A 23,362-nucleotide genomic window follows, 5' to 3' on the forward strand; every position below is an offset into this window, starting at 1 on the left:
GCCAGCTCTCCTTTTTTTTTTTCGCCAGCTCTCCTCTCTTCCCCAGGGTGAGTATCAGATTAAAATAAACTCTGACCCTCCAAACTAACCTCATTATAAGCAAATGGTAGTTTCCAAAGTCAAAGTCACAAATACACGATTAGAACACTAGACTATAAACAGATGAGTTTACTTAATTGCAGAAGTGCACTTCCTGGTTGTTTTTCAACCAAAGATGAGTAGATGTTAACAGATGAATACATTACAGACTGATATTTTAAAATAAAGTAAAAGCATATTTATATCACCCTGCTAGTAACTGCAAAGATGTCACCAATGTCTAATTGTGTCTGGCTGGATGCCTAACTTCTCTTTCTTTCTAGGCTTCCCAAGAAATTTACCTGGCCAAGCAAATCGAGGGGAAAATAATGTCTATTTAAAGTAAAAACAAATATATTCTACTATATTAACATTCTGTAAAGCAAGTTATCAACATTCTAAGACTGACTGGATTAAAAATGGAAATGAACCAAGAAAACTGACTCAATATATTCAAGCTATATAGGCTTGCTATATGAAGACATAAATAATATGACAGGGTAGGGAAATATGATTCAGTGGATATCACTGGGGCAAATAAAAAACAGACTGGAGATGAACTGAGATTCATGTTTCATATCATACATTAATCCATCTGGGATTAACTCTCAAAGTTACATTAAAATGGTGAGATAAACAGAAGAGAATTAAATACCATTTTAGCACAATGATGGAAGGAAAATAGTCTCCATCTTCCCCCAAAGTCAGAAACTTACCGAAGGCAAAATGGATGGTTTGAATATAGAAAGGAAAACTTTCTGTGTAATGAAATTAGCATCAAGAAAAAGTAGAATACAGCTAAAAAAGTGATCAGGTAACTACCATATTTTGAACAGCCAGCTTTTACTGAAACACATGTTCTACCCATTCATTCAGTATTTATTGAGGGACCTACAACACACCAGGCACAGCTCCGGGTGCTGGGGAAACAGGAGTGAAAAAACAGACTCACACCTCAAAATCACTGCTTTCATGCAGGTTATAGTCTAGTATTCATAAAAGTTCAAAATCCAGAATAATCTACTAAATTGATTCAAAAGTGTCCATCTCTCAGCCTCTAAATTCAATGTCACCAAGTAAGAAATTAAAATTAAAATTTAAGATACAATTATATATACCTTAAGATCCGTAGAAATAGAGATAAAATCCAAGTGAACAAAGAAGGAAACATAAGAAAAACACACATTTGAACCTTGACTGGATTTTTAGTGCGTGGCTGGCAGGTAGTCAGGGAAACTAACTGGTCATATGTAACACCTTATACATGCTTTGTCTCCATAATATTACTGTAGAAAGGAAATTCTCCCCAAGAAAAGACACAATTTAAACCCAATGGTATATGGGGAACTATATGCCTAATAGAAGATTAATGGTTAAACCACGGTATATTGACACTCCAGCGCAACGTTGTCCAACAGAAAAAAATATAAGACACAAATGTAATTTACATGTTTTTAGTAGCCACACTAAAAAGGGGAAAGAAACAGGTGAAATTAACCATAAGAATATACTTTAACCGAAAATATACGAAATATTATCTTTTAAACACATAATCGATAAAAAATGATGAGATATTTTATATTCTTTTTTGGTTCTAAGTCTTTGACACCTGGTGCGTGTGTTCTATATGGCAGATCTCAATTCGGACTTTCCACATTTCCAAGACCCAACAGCTACCTGTGGCTGGTGGCTACAGTGTTGGATAGTGTAGCCTAGTAGTCTTCAACTGCAGATTATTTTTGCTTGCCTGGGAGACATCTGGTAATGTTTGCGGACATTTTGGTCACAACTGTGCATTCAGTGAGTAGAGGCCAGGGATGCTGCCAAACAGCCAACCATGCACAGGACAGGCTCCCACAACAAAGAAGGATTTAGCCCCCAAATGTCAGTAGTGCTAAGATAGTCCAAGAGAGCTAAATTTAGCTCACATGCTAGTATTTGGTGTATGCTGAACTAGGGAAATGTGTTTTATGGCCTATTTGTTTTTTACATTACAATGCTTTAAGTCAATTTTGGAAGTAACTTCTTAAGGCTTCTCCCGAGATGCACTCATTTTTCTGTATTTCTCCTAAGGAGCTCTGCAGACTGAAGGGCTCTCCATGGACAGAGGATGCGGCTACAGAAGGTGTCCACAGCAGCTGATTCATTCCAAAGGGAAAAATACAGCTTGATCCAGGAGTTGAGAAAACATTCAACAAAGAAATTACTGCTGCTGTTTTTATCTTCCTGAGGACTCTGGCTAGGAGACTCTGAGGTGGAGCAGGGTGAGGACGCTGGGGAACCGAAAGGGGACAGTGAAATTTAGATTCAGCCACTGTTCGAATAAAGGTCAGGGAAACAGAGCCATTTATATGCCCATCTGGTGAGGAAAGCAAGGAACTTTCGATTGATCCATAAGCAAACAGAGATACTTGCACAGGGGCCCTCCTCCTCTGTGCTCCAAGACCATCCCCAGGGCTGTGATAACAGGCTCACTGTCACACCACAGGGCTTCTGCTTATCTAGTTTGTCCATCTCATTTCTCATTTTAACAGGCTGCCAGAGTGGAATGTCTGCTGACAGGGCAACCTGGGGCTTCCCCCTGCCTGGAGGCCCCTGGGACAAGACACCATGGGCCTGATGATCATTCCTCAGGCTGAACAATCCCTTCCTGACAGCAGACAACAGCAAGGTATCCTTCCAAAGCCCAGGGACTGAGGAACCAACTAGGTGCACCTCTCAGCTTCCAAGGAGATTAAAGGTTACAATATTCCTGTCTGACCTGCCCCACAAAAAAAGCCACCCTCGGGGCACAATCAGAATGGACTTGCCTCAACAGCCTAGAGCATATTCTTCTTCTCCTCAATTCACAAGATATTAACAAAAATACAGAATGGATAGCCTCTTCTTACAAACTCTTCTGGCTCAAGTAAAAGCTTTACTGTAGGTGCCCCACTCCTCCAGCTGCCTTTACCATAAACATTTAGAAAGACAAACTTTTAAGGGAAGCTGTTACAAAGATACAGTTTTCAAAGAGACTCAAAATGTTAAAAATTAAAGAGAAAGTTACATTTTATTTTAAATTTAAAAAGAAATGAAAAAAGTTGATGCCCTTCCAAGAACACCTGACTTCAGGCTTCCCCATCCTCCCTCTCCTCAATAAGTTAACACTGCAAAGGACAATTCCCCCAATTCTCAGCACTTTCTTATTCCAATGCGTTATTAACAAGATCCTGATCATCTCAAGCATTTCCCTTAAGACATTCCAGACAGTGGCCACTTCAGTCTAGAGACATAGCAAAATTTCAGAACATACCCTTCACAGGAAGCAAAATATAGTAGAAATGGCTCACTAGTCAGAGTTGGGGAACCTGCTAACCTCAGCCTTATTGCTCAGTGGCTATGGATTAATTTGTACCCCAGCTCACTCATCTGTAACTAGGCTGCGTTACCCTAATGTTCAAGATCTGCTATTAATATTTGTTTTCTCGCTGTGCTCAGGCTAAAGCCATGGGTGACTGTTTTTCCGCAAGTGTAAATACGTAAAACCAGTGGATACACCTTATTACCATCACGGTAAAACAGGTATTTTTCCACACCTCATAATCTAGCATTACCCCAGAATCAGGAGAAAAACTGGGGGGCTTTCAATTGTTTCATAAGCTAAATTCCAAGAAACTTTTCCCAAGTTCCTATTACATCAGGGGATGAGATTAACTTTGGTATTACAATGATAAGGTTTCAAAGGATAAACTGAAAATAAATCTTGGAAGGAGAAGAAAAGGGAAACACTTGGAGCCCCACTGGTTGATGGGGATAGAAGAGACGATCACATGAGACCTAGGGAAGAGGTTCTCAGCGCTGGTGACACATTAGGATCACCAGGGCAGCTTTAAAAAGCACTGATTGCCTGAGCATGACCCCAGAGACTGGTTTAATTTGTCTGGAGTGTTAGTATCTTTTTTTTTTAAACATTCTTCAAGTGATTTTAACATGCAGCCTAAAATGAGAACCGCCAATGTACATAATAAAATGTTGGTATTTTACATTTGACAAAATCCCTTGAAGACTTTCAGGCTTTAGCTTAAAAAAAAAAAAAAAAAGCCAAAATATAATTTGTAAATGAAACTCCCTTCAGCTCCCAGTACTGTGTGTGACTGTGTTAAATGCCTAAAATAAGACATTAGTGGGTCCATTACGTGACCTGTACTGCAGAGCAGGCTGGAAGCGTTGACAAAAGTAAAGGTGAATATTTGGGCAGTTTGCCCATTTTTCCACTGAGAGACTACAACATTTAAGGAAACTAAGTAACTGCTTAACATCATACCTGCTTTAGTCAACAGAAGTTGTCATTTGATATCTAATAACAGTTGATTCTTTGAACAGCTAAATCAGAAAATAATCTTAAATAATTAAAAAAATATGGCATCTAATTACCTAAATAGGTTAACTCACAAAAAGGGGGGTAAGGAGGGAAGGGGTAGACTTAATAAGATTAATTCTACTAATTAGTGGACTTCTGTGCAGCAAATTAACTTCACATTAGTCTGTAACTTTGATACTGAGAAGTTCAACTATTGCAAAGACTTACAGAGGCCCTGTTCCCTGTTCCTGGCATGGGCCTTTTTTATTTTTGATTAAGAGAAAGTGAGGGACAGAATGGTGAGACATTTTAGAAAGCATTAGCACAAGGCTACGTATGCATGCTCAGTCACATTTGACTCTTTGTGACCCCATGGACTGTAGCCTGTTAGGCTCTTCTGTCCATGGAATTTTCCAGGCAATAACACTGGAGCAGGTTGCCATTTCTTTCTCCAGGGTATCTTCCCAAACCAGGGATCGAACGCATGTCTCTTGCATCTCCTTCACTGGCAGGCGAGTTTCTTTACCAACACATCACCTGGGAAGCCCCAGTACAAGGCTACCTCAAAGTAAAATCCAGGTTTCATTGAAAAATTTTTCATTAACCATTTGTCACTTACAAGTTATAGATTTTAACAAAATTTTTTTTTAAGTATTTAAAATTGCTTGAAAAATATGTTGGTAGTTCCAATACTTTTCTTGTCTTTTGACAGAAAGCTCCTTTAACTCGTGCCAACAAGCTATATTTATTTCCCTTAAGCAGCATTTTCTAGCTAAGAAGCAGCAGCCGTGCTGCAGATGGCGTAAAAGAGCTCATGATCAAGGCAGCAGGCCAACCTCAGGAGACCTGTGGGCTCTAGACTCAGTCACCATGCAGGAAAGCCACCTGGGCTCTGCACCAATGGCAGCGCTGTTGTCATCTCCACCAGAGAGCTCCAGGCTGCTATTGGAGACCAACATCTGGCACCAGGCCAGAGACCATATCACACCGTACTAAGCTCTATAAAGCTTTATAGATGCCTTCAGGGAAAAGGGGGCAGGGAGGCAGGTGTTCTTACTCATCCTATTACTGACTGTCCAGAAAATGTGCTGAGTCACTGAGTACCAATCAAGAGAAAAATAATGCAGAGACTGCAAATACTAATCTCCTTCACCCCACTCTCCTTCCTAACAGCAAGGAGACTCAGGTAATATTTTTGATGTTGAAAACACAAGGGCATAGAAAAATTCACATACCCTTCATCCATAAAGAAGAGCTTTCAGAGTCAAATTCTGTTAAAGTACTAAACAAAACTATTTTATGGCAACAATAGTTGTCCCTAGGGAGAGGTGTTAAGGGTGATTTTATTTTTTCCTGTAATCTTCCATAATTTGCACATTTTAAGAGACCATAATTCTTTCATAATAACATATCCTAAAATCCTATTTCTTGGTAAGAGATTATTATTCACATCCTTGTCTCTAGCATATAACTCGAGCTCACCCAAATATTTCTTCCACTCACTAATCACAAATACTCCAACCAAGGCTAAAGTGTCAGCCAGACACAGAACTAAAGGAGACACTTGGTGAAGGTCACTGGACTCTGTGAATACTTGCTCTGTTACTTTGCCTAGAGGCAGAATATTCCAACATGGGTAGAAAGCAAATTCCACCAGTGGTACACTTGAGAGAAGGGACAAAAAGAGTAAGGGGTAGTAAAGGCACATGAACTTTAGTTGACTTCTCCTTATTTTGCATGTTTCCTCTTTTCTTATTTAGATTAGACATGCTAGGGAAAAAACAGTCACCCATGGCTTTAGCCTGAGCACAGCGAGAAAACAAAAAACCACCACATATACACACAAAAAAAAGCTTATAAAAGCATCACAGAGCTTTGTCTTGTTTTTGCTTCAATTTTAATTTAAAGCAACTAAAATACCAACCCCTTGGCCTGTTATTCAAGAACACACATCATCATCTTGCTGTCCACCTGAAACTATCATAACATTATTAATCAGCTATGCTCCAATATAAAATTAAAAGTTTGAAAAACAAACAAAAAACCCCACTTGCCTTTTTTAAAATGAGAAAAAAAAACCTACCAAAATAAACTGCAGATTTAGCAAACACACACACACACACACACACACACACACACACATCATCTGAAACTCATGATCTAGCCCTCTATATCTATGACTTCACACTTCATGCTCAAAGCCAACAGTTCTTTGGTTGGCCTACCCACAGCTCTTTCTTCCACCAGGCATGTTCTTCATTTCCCCAAATTCTACCTATTCTTCAAGTCTCCAACCAAATGCTACCTCTTCCTGAAGTCTTCCCTGATCTCAGAGACTGAAGAATTGTTTTCTTCTTATTAATTTCCACAGCATCTAAATTTTAGTAATCTACATACATGACTATGAGTTGAAGCTTCTAGGGAGGGCAGGCAGGGCCAGCCTCAAATTATCATCATGTGCACCAGAACACTTCATTCAGGGCTGTGTGTACATTTTGGAGAATGCTCAAATGTTTGCTGAATTAAAAAAAAAAAAAGGATATACATCACATCTTAAAACAAACCAACCAGAGTTGGTAGAGTTATGTGATCAACATATGTTGATCATATGTACACATCTGAATGCAATTATAAGAAAAGGAGCTATGCTCAGAGAGTCACGCCTCAGACACGGGAACAGTGCTAATTAAGGAGTGGTCTGGACATAAATCTTCACGTTAGTTGAAATAACGCCAGCCTAACACCAGCCAAGATTAGTACTTAGGCTCAAAGAACTAACAGCACCAGAAGGCACCCCTATTAGCACTTCAGGATTAAAGGATGTCTGCAAATCATCAAGTTGTGTGTGGCCACAAGTTTTACCTCAATAGTCTTGAACAAAAGGAAGGTGTGAAAATGCATTATTTTAACTAGCTCTAAGCAGATGTGATACAAATATCTGAAGGTATGAATGATTAGAGCAATTTTCCCAAAGAGTATTCCAAAAGATTTGGTCACAATATTAGGAAAGGGGCAAACTACATACCCTGCAACTTTGCTGACAGAAAAAAAAAAAATCACCAACTTGTTTAAAATGCATTTAATACTTGGTGCTTTACTTCTGACTTCTGACAGTTTCATGTGTCCATGTTAAACTAAACCTATCAAAGGCTAATGATGGTGGATAAAACCTTGTTTTCCAATTAAGAGCCACAAATGTATCCTTATCTTTTGTTACTTTGGGAGGTACCGTTTTTCATTTCTGAAGGATAACAGGCAGAGCTGGCATCTAGGAGGTCTTGTCCCAGATTTCATCTCTACCAACTAATACAGAAACAATGACTATGATCATAAGACACAAAACTTTAATCTCTACCCAATTATCTACTTACATTCTTTAAAAAAGGTAAATGGTATGCTTTTACAGCCATTCCACTTTCCAGATACTTAAATTGTCCATTTTTATACCATCGCTGAGCCAGAAATTTATCATTTTGCTTTTTTCCTATTAGCAAACTGCTAACATACGAGACAAGTTCAAGATGTATTTGTATCTATGAAATCTGGAGTTTTGATAGATAATATGTAAGAACATTCTAGGTGATATGTGAATTTTTAAAAACACTTGATCATTATATATGCTTTTTAACATGTGTAAAAAATACGTTATATAAACCTATAATTCTATTCCTTAGGTCAAGGCTGAGCAAAAAGAAAAAAGTTGATTAAAAGAAATAGTTGAAGTTAAAAAAAAAAGTTCAGAGGCTACAGGATATGGTAAAAAAAAAAAACAGGAAAACAGTACTCATATTTAAAAGTTTAGGAAGCATCAAAGGATAATGAAAATTAAATTCATGTGGACTCCTGAGATCTCACAAAAGTGGTTGGTATCAGCCTCCTGTTTCTTCAAAATGAGGCTCAGTCACATGAAGGAAACTTTGTCTGGTGCCTGACTTAATAATTTAGAGGACAAAAGGCACAACAGTGACTCTCCCTCCAACTTTTCTCTACCCGCAGAGGAAAAGTTTGCTGCTGCCACTGCACACCCTAATGTCAGTTCTGCTCTAACCAAATGGACAGGGCCTCTGTCCTCAGAAATTTCACAGGACCACGCTCTATCTTTCCAGGTTCCATCTCTTCCTGTTTTAGGCATTGGGCAAGCTAGGAACGGGCAAGCTTGCTCACTAAGGCTTCATCTACATGGATGCACTAATGATTCCAAAACCTGTCCCAGCTCCATTCCTTATCTCTACTCTATCTACTGATCACCTCATCTGGATGCACCTCAAATTCCACATGTTCAAAAGTAAACTCATGCTCACCTCCTTCTCCTTCTCTCTCTCCCCATATGCCCATCAATAGTTTTAAAGCCTTACCACAGGAACCCCAATGTCTCCCTCCCTCCTTCCAGAAATACCCTTAAGTCTCTCCCGTCTCCTCCATCTTCACTATTAGACTTGGATCCAGACCCATGGCCTCTTTCACCTGGGCTGGCACAGGACCCTCCAGACTGCTCCCTGTATTTTGTCTCTTTCTCTCATACACATTTTTCATATACTGCCTCAAAATTAATCTTCCTAAGATAAAAACAAAGTCTTAAAAATTTCACCTCAACTGCATTAGCTATTAGGTCATGCAAAGTAAAATTACAATGAGATATCAGACATACCTATCAGAATGGCTAAAATTAAATTAATAACATCAAACACTGGCAAGAATGCAGAGAAACTGGATGACTCACACATTGCTGGTGGGAATGTAAAATTAAACAGTCACTCTGGAAAAAGAGTATTGACGTTTCTGATAAAACTAAACACGCACTTACCATATGACCCAGCAATTATATTCCTGGAATTTACCCAGAGAAATGGAAGGTTTATTCACAAAAAAATCCTATACACAAATGTTCAGAGCAGCTTTGTTTATAATAGCTACGAACTAGAAATAACCCACATTTCCTTCAACAGATGAATGGTTAAACAAACTGTAGTCTATCTATAACATGGAAAATACAATTGATACGCAACAAATTAGATGGATCTCAAGGGAATAATGCTGAGTGAGAAAATTCAATGTCAAAAGGTTATATACTATATAATCCCATTGGTACAGCTTTCTTAAAATGACAAAATTACAGAGATGGGAAACAGATGAGTGGTTGCCAAAGACTGGGGGAGAGGGCAAGGGAGGAGGTTACAGCTCTAAAAGGGGAGCACAAGACATCCTTTTGGTGGAGCTGATTTGTATCTTGACTGTGATGGTGGTCATACGAATCTACTTGTGAGAAAACTGCATAGAACACACACAAATAAGTGCACATGAAACTGGTAAAGTCTTAATAAAGTGGTTGCATGTTATCCATGTCAATCAATATCCTGTCGTGATTTTATACTATAGGATGCAAGAAGTTACCACTGGGAGAAGCCAGATAAAGTATGTATGGGATCTCTCTGTATTATTTTTACAACTGCATGTGGATCTACAGTCATCTCCAAATAATAAAGTTAAGAGAAAAAAACCCTTTCAATAATTTCCAGTAGTTCCCCTATGCCCATAGTAAAAGATTCCTTAGCATGGCATGTAGAACTTTCTCACATACCTCTTATGCCCTAGACTACTAGCTCTAAGAGCTAACATTCTTTGAGCACAGACTACATGGCAGGCACCATTCTAAGCATTTTATATGTATTACCTCATTTAATACTCAAGGCATCTCATGGGTTAGGTTCTACCATTGATACTATTTTAATTCCTAAGCCACTAAGGCACAGATGACTTAACAGCTTGACAGCATCCTCACTTCATCATCCTTCAAAGCCCTGCTCCAATGTACCCCTGTGACTTTTTCCAGTATAAGAGCTGTACTAAATGTCAAGCATTCAAAAGATATTCAATAACTGTTTTAACATAAATTCTGAACAAAAGTACACAGAAACAGTACAGAACTGGGACCTTAAGGATTTGACACTAATTACACTGAATCTAAAGGTCCGTCTAGTCAAGGCTATGGTTTTTCCAGTGGTCATGCATGGATGTGAGAGTTGGACTCTGAAGAAAGCTGAGCACCGAAGAATTGATGTTTTTGAACTGTGGTGTTGGAGAAGACTCTTGAGAGTCCCTTGGACTGCAAGGAGATCCAACCAGTCTATCCTAAAGGAGATTAGTCCTGGGTGTTCATTGGAAGGACTGATGCTGAAGCTGAAACTCCAATACTTTGGTCACCTCATGTGAAGAGCTGACTCATTGGAAAAGACCCTGATGTTGGGAGGGATTGGGGGCAGGAGGAGAAGGGGACGACAGAGGATGAGATGGCTGGATGGCATCATCAACTCGATGGACATGAGTTTGAGTAAACTCTGGGAGTTTGTGATGCACAGGGAGGCCTGGCGTGCTGCAATTCATGGGGTCGCAAAGAGTCGGACACGACTGGACAACTAGACTGAACTGAACTGAACAGTGAATCTATGTTTCTCCAAAGTTAAGCTTGGAAAGGAAAGTGCTGTATCACAGACCGTCGAAACAGAAAATACCCACCAGTGAGAAAATGTTGATTAATAAGGCAACAGCTCTCACGTAGCAAAGAGGGACAAGTAAGGTCAGGCTAATGAAACTCCAGTGTCATCTGTAGAGCCATATCTTGCTCCAATTTTCACAGAACAAATACATGCACACAAACCTCAACTTCCTACCCATTCTTTCTTATTACTTCTGCAATTCAAGAATTTTTCCCCAGATGAAGATGTTTCTTCCAGATTAAAATGCATATTCATTATTCCCCTTGGAGGCAATTATTCACTAAAGACTCCTTTACACTCATAGGTTTTCTTGACAATTTCAACTGACTATCCTCCATCAATCTAAAATTGTTCCAAGTACGCTCTGAAATCTGAATGAGAATCTCCAGTCACCTTTTAAAAGCAGACAACAGAGGCAGAGGGAGGAAACAATTATAAGTACAAGAATGAAGTGTAATGGTTCCTATTCCCACTGCTCCCTGCCCAGCCCTTCCCCTCCCCAGCCCCGCATAAACTGTCTTCTCTCAAGCAACACCTTTTCAGGGGAGAACTCAACGGGGAAAAAACAGATGACAGGTTGAGAGCCAACCTCTTCTCTTTCACAAATAACCATAAATTTTTAACAGTGACCTAAAGTCGGTAAAGAAAAAGAAACCTCTTTTCAGTTATGCATTGTGTGAAGAAAGAAGGTACGGTCTAGCACAGCAAGCAGAGAAGGAGAGGGAATCGGGCAGGGCAACACTGACCGGTTGAGTTCTCTTGTACTTGGAGTCCTCACGGTCTCGGTGCTGCCCTGAATTGCTGGTTCTTTCCCGCACATTTCTATAACCAGGGCTGGGGATGATGTATTCTTTTCCTATGTCAATGTCCTTCATCTTCTCTGAATGGAGGGCTCACAGACTCTTGGTTCCACTTGAGAATTCCTGGAATTAAAAATGCATCAAGGACAGGTATTTCCTAAATTGCACTTAATAAGTAAAAGTACTTTAAAATAGGGAGAAAGAGACAAAAGCATTAAAGTTTTCTGTCATTATATCTATAAAAATAAATTCTCAAACATCTTTCAAGTACCATTTTCTTTCTCTCAACTAAGTTCAACTGCAATGTATACAGCATTTAGATAAGTCTTTAAAAAAAGGCTTTCCAGAAACAATTTAAGTTTGTTCCAAAAAAAATTTTACACCTGAATTTTAAAAACAAATTCCCCTTGGATTACGGACATTAGGATTAGGACAGTGTCCTAAAATTCGCTAGTGGTGATGATTGCACAATTCTGTTAATATACTAACCAAACACCAAGCTCTACACTCAGGTGAATTTCATAGTATACAAATATCTCAACAAAGCTGTTATTAAAAAGATAACAATAGCAAAAACAAATTTCCCATCCTGTTCTACTAAGTCTTATCTAGTATCTACCTGAAACACTGTTCTAAACCCCAGTTAGCCTGATTAATCAATACCCGGTATCAATTCTGGTTACTTTAGAAAAAGTAAAACACATACATACCCTCTCTAAAACATTTCCTCCACCCTAAGATGGTCAAAGGTTCCCAGATACAAGCTGGGAAAACACTTTTTATAACAGCCTCACTAGAAATTAAAGAATTGTAGCTGTGTTGCCTTTTGAATTCCATAAATTCCTATCTATCACTGAGAATGAAAAGTACAACATTGCGGACATAATTCTGACAGCTACAATTCATTTTTTAAGGTATCAGAAAACAAGAACACTTACAAATCCTCTAAATAAAAAGGACTAAATCTCCACCATAGAGACTTGTTTCCAGCACAAAAGAAAGCTTGACTTCTTACCTTTCAGAGGTCTGGCTCCAGTACCCTGAGTTGATACTGCTAAACTACTTATCTTTCAAAGGAAAAAGTCACCTTGTCCAATGACAAACTGCACCATAAAGAACACCGGCTTACAACCAAGAGCGCAGCAATCACGTCACTGAGACCTCATTAAGCCTAAACTATAAACAGACCTGGCATCTGCCAGTGTCCCCAGTGTCAGGATGCAGCTGCAGATCAGAATAATCCTGCTCGTTACAGGGATCACTGAAGTCCAGCCCTCCCCACCAAAGTTTCCTCAACCTAGCCAATTGTCTGGAAAGCAGAAAAGATCAGTCCTGCTTTGAAAAAAGGCAAGAGGAGGGGAGCAAGTTTGAAAGGAAGGAGGCCATAGAAACTCACTAAGAATGCCAAATGCCACGTCAGGAAGACCACAAGGATCACTTCAATTGCCTAAGAATTCATGTAACCTCAGCTTCTTTTGATCACTTTGTTCCAGGTTATTCTAGGTTGGAATGGTGTGGGGAGCAATTTTCCATTCCCTCTAACACTCCTGCTTCTTTAATTTCCTGGGCCAAGAGGTAGAGTAATGAAAGTAGGCAGGCCTTGTGAAGGGTCAAAGCTACTATCTCCTGGCCTTGAACATAAGGAGGATTCCATCTTCCGTGTATCAGGAAGGCCAGCCAAGAGCTAGGAAGTCCAATAGATCTGAGAAACAAACAAGGCCCAAATCTGAAGAAAACAATTAAGGAAAAGATCACTAGGCCAGAGTTTGGGGGTGGAGGGGAGGGTACTATTTGTATTTCCCTCTTTTCTTCTATCTGTTCTCCCTAAAAGTTATTTAAAAGTCTTTTCTAAGAGAGAAGAAAGGGAAGGGATTTTCATTTATTTCTGAGTCAGAGCTGTAAAATGACACTTAGCAGAATAATCAAAGCAAGAGAACCCATCGAGTTGCTCCACACAGAGGTCTCTTGGTCAGCAACTTTTTTTTTAACCAAGACTCCCCTTCAGTGCTAAGTGTAGACCTTCTGCACAATGATGCAGTCAAAACTGCCTGGGGGGAGGAGCTTGCATAGGATTACAAGGACTGGAAGTAGCCAGACTGGTGTTCCCAAACTGCCTTCATTGCAATATTCCTTAGGTTTCCAGCACCTCAGGAATGTGGTTCCAGGCCCTGCAGCCACACAAAAAGACCTGAAGCTACACGGGTATGTACTTACCACCTCCCTGAAATCTACTTCTTGTCTCCAGCCTACCGCACGTTTCACTGACTCACCCTGGAGACTCCAGAATGACCTATCCATCTTTTCCTTCAAAACCTTCTGAAACTTTGCCAGTCCTTTCTGTGTCCACTGCCTCCTGCCTACCCCCTGTCTGTGCAGAAACCGAATGACCCCTATGTGATGAATACAAAGCCCCACGCAGCTCTGCTCGGTGGAAACGGAAAGGGCACTAATGACTGTCAAGAGATCTGGATTCCATTCTGGACTCTGCCAAGGGTTTCCTGTGCGTGCTTCTGTCACGAACCTCCATCTACCCAGTAGCCAAAACGAGACCATGACTTCTGAGGTCGCTGGCTGCTCAGTCCTTTTTGTGCGGCTTGAGCGGGGGTGCCCCAAACCGCCTCTCTACAACCTTGAAGAGAGGGGCTTCTCTCAGGCCAGCATCCCCTAGGATGCCCTGGCCTCAGGGCGTTCCCACGGCCAATTCTGGCCTGGAAAGGCGATAGCGACCCACACCCACGGGCCGCGGGCGTAGCACCACCTGGTGGCGTTAGCCGGGAATGTAGCCTGCACCCCGATCACTCATCCCACCCTACCTGCCTTCCGAAGACCTCGCCGCCAACCCTCCGGGTCTCGTCCCGAAAATGAGGAGGCGGGAGACTAGAGGAAGGCCAGGCCGCTTTTCTCAGTTCTCCGACTTCCCGCGGACAGCTCGCGTCCTCGATCGCAGCCCCCCACCCTGGGCCGAAACACACTGGGTGGGGATGGCCCCCACGACAACCCGAGGGAGAAGGAAGGGGTGCGGCAGTCACCGACACCTACCTGTGCCCCAGCTCCAGGACGGCCGCGCCGGCCACTCGACCACGCTCCGGAGCATTAGCCCCCGGAGCAAAACAAGCCTTTATAGCGGCATTGGCCGCCAGAATGCGCAGGCGTGCTGCACAAAGAATTTCCAAGACTGAAGGGAATTGTAGTCCCGCTTCCTGGAGCCCCCGGCTCCTTTCGCAGCTAAGAACTATATTTCCCAGAAGCACTGTAGAAGCCCTGGAGGAGGTGCAGGCCGCTCCTCCCTTCCATTGCGCTCCAGGCTCTGCACCATCCTCCCCAGAGCTTCTGCGATCCTGTCTGGAATCTTCTCCAAGGCCCTGTGTTCCAGTGAGTGGTCGGGAGGGTTGACAGGAGCCCTCTATGGGCTGGCTGCCCAGTGTTTGTAGGCAGGGCGGTCACGGCGATGCTTGGCCGTTTATGCACCGAAAAACACTCTGAAGGTCATCGTAGCCTATAGGAGACCAGCCGGCCCCTAATCTTATCTGTGTGGCCCTTAACGTTTTACCACTGCGTGCTCACGACTCTGCGCTATCACCTTTCTCACTTTAATCCCACTATCCATCACATGTTGTTGTGCTGCCCACGTTCTGGAAAATAAACGCCAGGATGACAGTTTTTAGAGTAGCAAGAGCTGTATAAACGACATGCCAATTCATCCCTTTCTTTTTATAAATCAAACTGAGGTTTCCAAATAGATCGATCACTTCATTTCTCTTTGTGTCTCATTTGTACCTTCAAGATGATCATAACATAAATAACTAGTGTTTAGTGCCTACCTAGTCAGTATCTTGTGCTTTACATACTTGTTTTTTAAATCTCCGTGTCAACCCAATGTATAGGTATTATGATTATCCATTTCAAAGATTTTCTTTTAAATGGAAGGTAAAATGACTCCTCTATCTTTATACCTTTAGCTAGTATGAAACACCAATGTAGGGAATTCCCCGGCTGTCCAGCTGTTAGGATGCCCCACTTTGACTGACAAGGTCACAACGCAGCTTCAATCCTTGGTGGGGGAACTAAGAACTGAGATCCCAAGTGACTTGAACCACAGCAAAAAACGAACAAACAAGTGACTTGAACCACAGCAAAAAAACAAACAAAATGCACACCAATGTACAATAAAGCTGAAGTAATTAATACAGTGTTTTGCCCAAGAATGGATTAATAAACCAATGCAATAAAGAGCCTAGAAATAGACTCATGCATACATGTAAACCTGATCTGTAACAAAGAAAACATTACAAATCAGTAGAGAAAGAAAGAAAAGACTATGATAATGCTGTAATAATTGGTTATCCATATTTCTTAGAACTCAGGGGTTATAGCTTCATACCACATAGATCAAAGGCCCAACTGAAAGGGAAAACCTTCAAACATTTAGAAGAAAATGTGAAATATCCTTGTGAACTTCTTAAATAAGATACAAAAACAAATTAATAAAGTAAAGTTTGATTAATTTTTATCATATTAAAATTTCAGCTTCTATATCAGATGCCATAAAGTAAAAAGATAAACCACAAGTTATAACTGACAAAGTTTTTAATACAAGTAATTCCTACAACTCAATAAGAAATGCTAAATAACTGAATAGAAGAATCGGCAAATGATGTGAATAGATAGTTCATGGAAAAGGAAACTCAAGCAGTCACTCAAATATGAAAACAGACCCAGGGAGATAAGCTCAAGATGGTGGAGTACAAGGCCTTGAGCTCACTTGTCTTATGTAAACACCAAAATTACAACCAACTGCTGAACAACCATCAACAAAAAAACACTGGAACCTACCAAAAAAGATACCCTATATCCAAAGGCAAAGAAGAAAGCACAAAGAGAAGGTAGGAGCGACAAAATCATAATAAAATAAAATCCCATACCTCCTGGGTGGGCAACCCACAAACGGTAAAACAATTATACCACAGAAGTTTTGCCACAGGAGTGAGAGTTCTGAGCCCCACCGTAGTCTTCCCAGCCAGAGGGTCTGACAACAGGAGGAGGAGCCCCCAGAGAGCCTGGCTTTGAAGAACATCAGGGTTTGACTGCAGGAATTCCATAAGACTGGGGAATACAGAAACTTCACCCTAGGGGGGCACATACAAGGTCTCGAGCACACCAGGGCCCAGGGGAAAAGACACCCAATCTTAATAATAATCAGGGAAATGGAAATTAAATTAGCAACAAGATACCATTTTATGCCCACCTGATAGGGAAACATAAAAATCTGACAATAATGTGTTTTCAGGATCTAGAGAGACAGGATGCTTCACACATTGCTGGTAGAGCATTGACTGATAGAACCACATTACAGTTGGCCAAATTACTAGGTTGGAAATGAACTGTACTGTTAGACCCCAAGTCAGTTCAGTTCAGTCGCTAATTGTGTCCGGCTCTTTGCGACCCCAGGACTGCAGCACACCAGGTTTCCCTGTCCATCACCAACTCCCAGAGCTTGCTCTAACCTATGTCCATCAAGTCAGTGATGCCATCCAACCATCTTATCCTCTGTTGTCCCCTTCTCCTCCTGCCTTCAGTCTTTTCCCAGCATCAGGGGCTTTTCCAATGAGTTGGTTCTTCACCTCAGGTGGCCAAATTATTGGAGCTTCAGTTTCAGCATCAGTCTTTCCAATGAATATTCAGGACTGATTTCCTTTTGGATGGACTGGTTGGATCTCCTTGCAGTCCAAGGGACTCTCAAGAGTCTTCTCCAACACCACAGTTCAAAAGCATCAATTCTTCGGTGCTCAGCTTTCTTGTGGTCCAACTCTCTCATCCATACATGACTACTGGAAAAATCATAGCTTTGACTAGATGGACCTTTATGTAATGGTAAAGTAATGTCTGCTTTTTAATATGCTGTCTAGATTGGTCATAGCTTTTCTTCCAAGGAGCAAGCATCTTTTAATATCATGGCTGCAGTCACCATCTGCAGTGATTTTGGAGCCCCCCAAAATAAAGTCTCTCACTGTTTCCATTGTTTCCCCATCTATTTGCCATGAAGCGATGGGACCGGATGCCATGATCTTATTTTTTTGAATACTAAGTTTTAAGTCAGTTTTTTCACTCTTCTCTTTCACTTTCATCAAAAGGCTCTTTAGTTCTTCTTTGCTTTCTGCCATAAGTGTGGTGTCATCTGCATATCTGAGGCTTTTGATATTTCTCCCGGCAATCTTGATTCCAGCTTGTGCTTCATCCAGCCCGGCATTTTGTGTGATGTATTCTGCATATAAGTTAAATAAGCAGGGTGACAATGTACAGCCTTATGTACTCCTTCCCCAATTTGGAGCCAGTCTGTTGTTCCATGTCCGGTTCTAGTTATTGCTTCTTGACCTGCATACGGATTTCTCAGGAGGGAGGTAAGGTGGTCTGGTATTCCCAGCTCTTCAAGAGTTTTCCACAATTTGTTGTGATCCACTCAGTCAAAGGCTTTGGCATAGTCAATAAAGCAGAGGCAGCTATTTTTCTGGAACTCTCTTGCTTTTTCTATGATCCAACCAATGTTGGAAATTTGATCTCTGGCTCCTCTGCCTTTTCTAAATGCAGCTTGAACATCTGGAAATTCACATTTCGTGTACTGCTGAAGCCTGGCTTGGGGAATTTTGAGCATTATTTTGCTAGCGTCTGAAATGAGAAGGGAATGGCAAACCACTTCAGTGTTGTTGCCTTGAGAACCCCATGAACAGTATGAAAAAGATCCCAAGTAAACCCTACAATTCAGTGTCTTGTAGTCAAGAAGTTTATTTTGCTCTGGCATGAAAGTCCCAGGTGAGTGAGTATACCAGATCAGTAGTGTAGTTGTGGTCTTGGCACTCAGGTGGAGACCCAGGGCGAACTCTGTCAAGTTCAACATGTGGCTTCCAAAGTTGCTCTAATTGCCACCACCAGTCACCCAAGTGGAGGGAAGGAAAAATGGAGTATGCAGGAGGTGTGACTTTGCCTTAAGGCATCAGCCAAGAAGCAACATTTCCACTCACATTCTGTTGGTAACAATTTAGTCATAAGGTTGCATCTAACTGAGAAGGAAGCCAGAAAATGCAGTTCTCAATGAGACAGCTAGGAGCCACCTACAATTCTGTCACAATGGAAGAAAGAAAGAACAGATGTTGGTGAAAGCTAATGTTCTATCACATACGCCTGTCCTGAACCTAGCTATTCTACTTCTACATATACGCTCTACAGTAGCCATTCTCAATCAGAGCTGCTGCAAATGAATCAAACCTTACACAAAATTATTTGAGTGACTATTTTCTCAATTCTCCCAAGGATAACACATAGTTAAATTCATTCTGGGCTTCCGTGGTGGCTCAGATGGTAAAGAATCCTCTTGCAATGTAGGAGACCTGGGTTGGATCCCTGGGTTGGGAAGATTCCCCTGGAGGAGGGCATGGCAACCCACTCCAGTATTCTTACCTGGAGAATCTCCATGGACAGAGGAGCCGGGTGGGCTACAGTTCATGGGGTCACAAAGAGTTGGACACAACTGAGCAACTATGCACAGCACAGCACACTCATTCTAGATGCCTAGAAGTTAATTCCTTATACACAGTGAATACCTTAGGGCATTATGGCTTAATACTAGCATCTGAGAAAAGCTGCCCTAAAGGGTCTCTCACACATGTGCACAAGGAGGTATGTTCCTTGTGCATTTTCTGTAATAGAGAAAAGAATCTAAATTTCATTAACAAGAGAACAAGATTATGATATTTGTACAATAGGCTATTATGCACCAGTTAAAGAACAACAGTTAAAATGTTATCAATATGTATAGACCTCAAAAACAATGTTAAGCAAAAATAAGTTACAAAGGGTTTCCCTGATGGCTCAGTGGTAAACAATCTGCCTGCCAATGCATAAGACATGGGTTCAGTTACCGGTCTGGGAAGATCCCACATGAGGTGGAGCAACAAAGCCAGTGTACCACAACTATTGAGCCTGTGCTCTAGAGCTTGGGAGCAACAAGTACTGACCCACCTGCCACGACTACTGAAGTTCACACACCCTAGAGCCCGCACTCCACAGCAGGAGAAGCTACCGCAACGAGAAGCCCATGCACCACAGCTGGAGAGTAGCCCTCGCTCACAACTAGAGAAAAGCCCCAGCAGCAACAAAGACCCAGCACAGCCAGAAATAAATAAACAAAATTAAGTTACAAAAAGACTCAAATTGTATGACCTCATTTATATTCATAGCTGTTGTGTTGTTCAGTTGCTAAGTTGTGTCCAACTCTTTGTGACCCCATGGGCTGCAGCACACCAGGCTCCTCTTTTTTTTTTTTTTTAGTTCTACCACTTTATTGCTACCAACCCATCTCCCTCCACCCTCTTGCACACATGCTGTCATGTAAACCCCACGGACTGCAGCCCGCCAGGCTCCTCTGTCCATGGACTTTTCCAGGCAAGAATACTGGAGTGGGTTGCCATTTCCTTCTCCACCAGGCTCCTCTGTCCTCCATTATCTCCTGGAGTTTGCTTGAAATCATGTCCATTGAGTCAGTGATGCTATCTAACCATTTCACCCTTAATTCATTTAATTAATCTCTATTAATTTTGTAAACATGTAAAAATATATGTTGTTTATAGATGAAGATGTGTATTTAAAAATGTAAAGCTAGGCTTCGGCAGGAAAAACAACAGATTCGAGGTACAATTATGTCTGGTATTGGCGGAAGGGGGATGAGAACAGAGAGGGTAGATACACAAGGGCTTCATCTGTCCTGTAATATTTTATTTCTTCAAGAAATGACTTGGATGGACCTAGAGACTATCATACTAAGTGAAGTAAGTAAGAAAAAGACCAATGCCATATGATATCACTGATATGTGGGATCTTAAAAAATGATACAAATGAACTTATTTACAAAACAGAATCAGCCTCACAGACATAGGAAACAAATTTATGATTACCAAAGGGGAAAGGTTGGGGGAAGGATTAACTCCTAAACAATTAGGAGTTTGAGATTAACAGATACAAATTAATATATATAAAACAAGTAAGCAACAAGGACATATTGTATAGCACAGGCAACAATGAGTACTGCTTGCTCAATCACTTCAGTCATGTCCGACTCTTTGTGACTCTATGGACTGTAGCCCGCCAGGTTCCTCAGTCCATGGATTCTCCAGACAAGAATACTGGAGTAGGTAGCCATTCCCTTCTTCAGGGGATCCTCCCAATGCAGGGATTGAATGGGTCTCCTGCATTGCAGGCAGATTCCTTACCAACTGAGCCACCAGGGAAGCCCAGGCAACTATATTCAATATTTTATAATAACCTATAATAGAAAGGAATCTGAAAAAGAACACATATATATTTATATATATGTATTATATATATAAATATATATATATATAATATGGTTGAATCACTTTGCTGTAACCAGAAACTAACACAACATTGTAAATCAACTTTAAAAAATGATTTATAAATGTTAAAATTTAACAAAGCTTCACAGTGGGTACACAGGTACAGCAAAAATCATTTGCTGTACTTTTTGGTAATCTGTAAAGTATGTCATAATAAAAAAGTTTTAATATCATAAGAACAAATCATTTCTCCTCTCGATAAGGATACATGCAGTTTATCAGAAAAATACTGAGGGTTTGTATATGTATAGATATATAAATATAGATAAAGTTATAGATGTATAAACATATATCTATTGAGAATTCTTTAAGCACCTCTGGCCATCCAGTGAGAGAAGAAAACTTTTTTCTCAACACACCTCAAGCCACCTCTCCAAGGCATACTAGTACTTCTGACCCTGCTTAAAACATTGTAGTACCCAAAAGGTGCATAGCTGATACCTTCATATAAAATAAAAAATCTCCCTGAAATACTTTAAATATGTTGGTTTGTTTATGTAGGTTTAAAAAAAAAACACATAGATGAATACTATTCAACCCTGGATCAAAGCCTCAATACACTAAGGTACCAACTACCTCGGCTTGTCCAAGGATAGCCTGGGCCAAAGACGTAACTTATTTACATGGTATTAATTGCAAAGCATCCCCTCCTCAAAGTGTATTTGTGTTTTGAAGTGTTTCAGGGAATGATACTCTCCAACCTTCAAGCAAGGGGCTAGAGAATCTATGTTGCAATGCAGAGTTGTATGCATCTTTAAATATATTTATATTATGTAATGTACCCAGTCTACTTATTTATTCAATATTTGATGGAAATACAATGGAAGCAAAATAGACAAGCTTCCTGACCTCATTGGTTTAGAGTCCGGGATAAATATCAATCCAAATTTAAACTGTAACTGTGCCGTGTACTGGAAAAGAAAGGTTCATGTTACATCTGAAGAATAGTAGGAGCTATTAGTGAAGTAGTAGGAGCTAGTAGTGAAGATGATGGAAGGGGGCAGAGAAGACAGCACTCCAAGCAGAGGGAATTTTAACAAAGGCCAGGTGGTGGGAGAAGGAAGGGAAGGTCTCCAGAGGTAGACCATGCTAAAGGTCTTTAGAGTAACAGCAGAAGCCAACCATTGCAAGGTTTTAAAAAGTGAATAGGTTAAGGGTTGAGAAATCAAATTTACATTTTGAAATGTCTCTGAGGCCAGCAGACTGGAGGAAGAATTAGAGATAGCTTAGAATGGAAGATAAGTTTCTAACTAGGAGTGGCTGTTGTCATCCAGGACGGTGGTTTAGACTAGAATTGTGGTGGAAAAGATGGAGAGAAGTGGACAGACTCTTGAGAAAAATTTAAGAGGTAAAATTGACAAACCTTTTTGATGGATTAGATACAGTAGGATGAGAAAAAGAGGTGTCATGGGTAACACCTTGGTTTCTGGTTGCAGAACTTGATGGATGGTAGTGCCATTCAGTGACATAGAATGCTCTATGGCAGCAATCTCGTGACACTCTCCTCTACTAGCTTGTCAGGAGCTAATGTCAAGAGTGATCACCCCACAGCTGCTGTGGCACTCATGTTGAATTCTTCTGCCAATTATAAAACAAAATTTCTCATTTGCAGATCAATTTTGCAATTTTCATGGAGTAAGATTTAAAAAAAAAAATTAGTTAGGACTTCCCTGGTGGTCCAGTGGCTAAGACTCTGAGCTCCCAATGCAGGGAGCCCAGGTTCAATCCTTGGTCAGGGAACTAGATCCTACATGTCACAACTAAAGATCCCACATGCCACAACAAAGATCAAGGATGCTGGATGCTGCATCCTGCAACTAACATAAGACCTGGTGCAGCCAAATATAAATATATTTAAAGATTAGTTAATAAACAGAATCTTTTATTTAACATCATGATCATGGAGACAATATAGTACAACAGACTAATGTGCCTTTAATGGCCTCAGGCAAATTAGGAAAGAAGAGAAGAGGATTTAAAATGTAAACAATACTGAATGAAAGCCAAATGACATCATAACATGTTTTACAGACAAAGGTTTCACAGAATTTTTAATAGAGAACTGCGTGGGAGAAGCTGAGTGTTCACACAATATACAGCAGTATAGGCATGTTATGATAACTCACATATTCACTTTATGTAGGAAAGAATTACACACTCCCCACCTTTGCAGTAATAACTTCCCAACTAGGGAGAGTAGTTAGAATGAAATGAATGATTACTTTAAAAAAAAAAAAGGTTTAA

The 23,362-nt window shown here is 40.6% G+C and overlaps 1 protein-coding gene across 2 annotated transcripts in view; it reads right to left on the reverse strand.

Moving 5' to 3' along the window:
• The window catches only part of ABCC5 (ATP binding cassette subfamily C member 5), an 82,124-nt gene extending 67,057 nt beyond the window's left edge, over positions 1-15,067 (reverse strand). The window contains exons 1-2 of one of the 2 annotated variants that reach the window (XM_061166690.1): positions 14,754-15,063; positions 11,661-11,837 (exon numbers count right to left, since the gene is read on the reverse strand). In XM_061166690.1, the coding sequence (XP_061022673.1) occupies positions 11,661-11,789 (129 nt within the window). In that variant the 5' untranslated portion in view covers positions 11,790-11,837; positions 14,754-15,063. Of the gene's footprint in view, positions 1-11,660; positions 11,838-14,753 lie in introns of both variants that reach the window. The other variant, XM_061166692.1, reaches the window with a different exon arrangement.
• Between the last annotated feature and the right edge of the window lie 8,295 nt (positions 15,068-23,362).

Source organism: Dama dama, chromosome 19 (genome assembly GCF_033118175.1).
Source record: "Dama dama isolate Ldn47 chromosome 19, ASM3311817v1, whole genome shotgun sequence".
NCBI classification, from domain to species: Eukaryota; Metazoa; Chordata; class Mammalia; order Artiodactyla; family Cervidae; genus Dama; species Dama dama.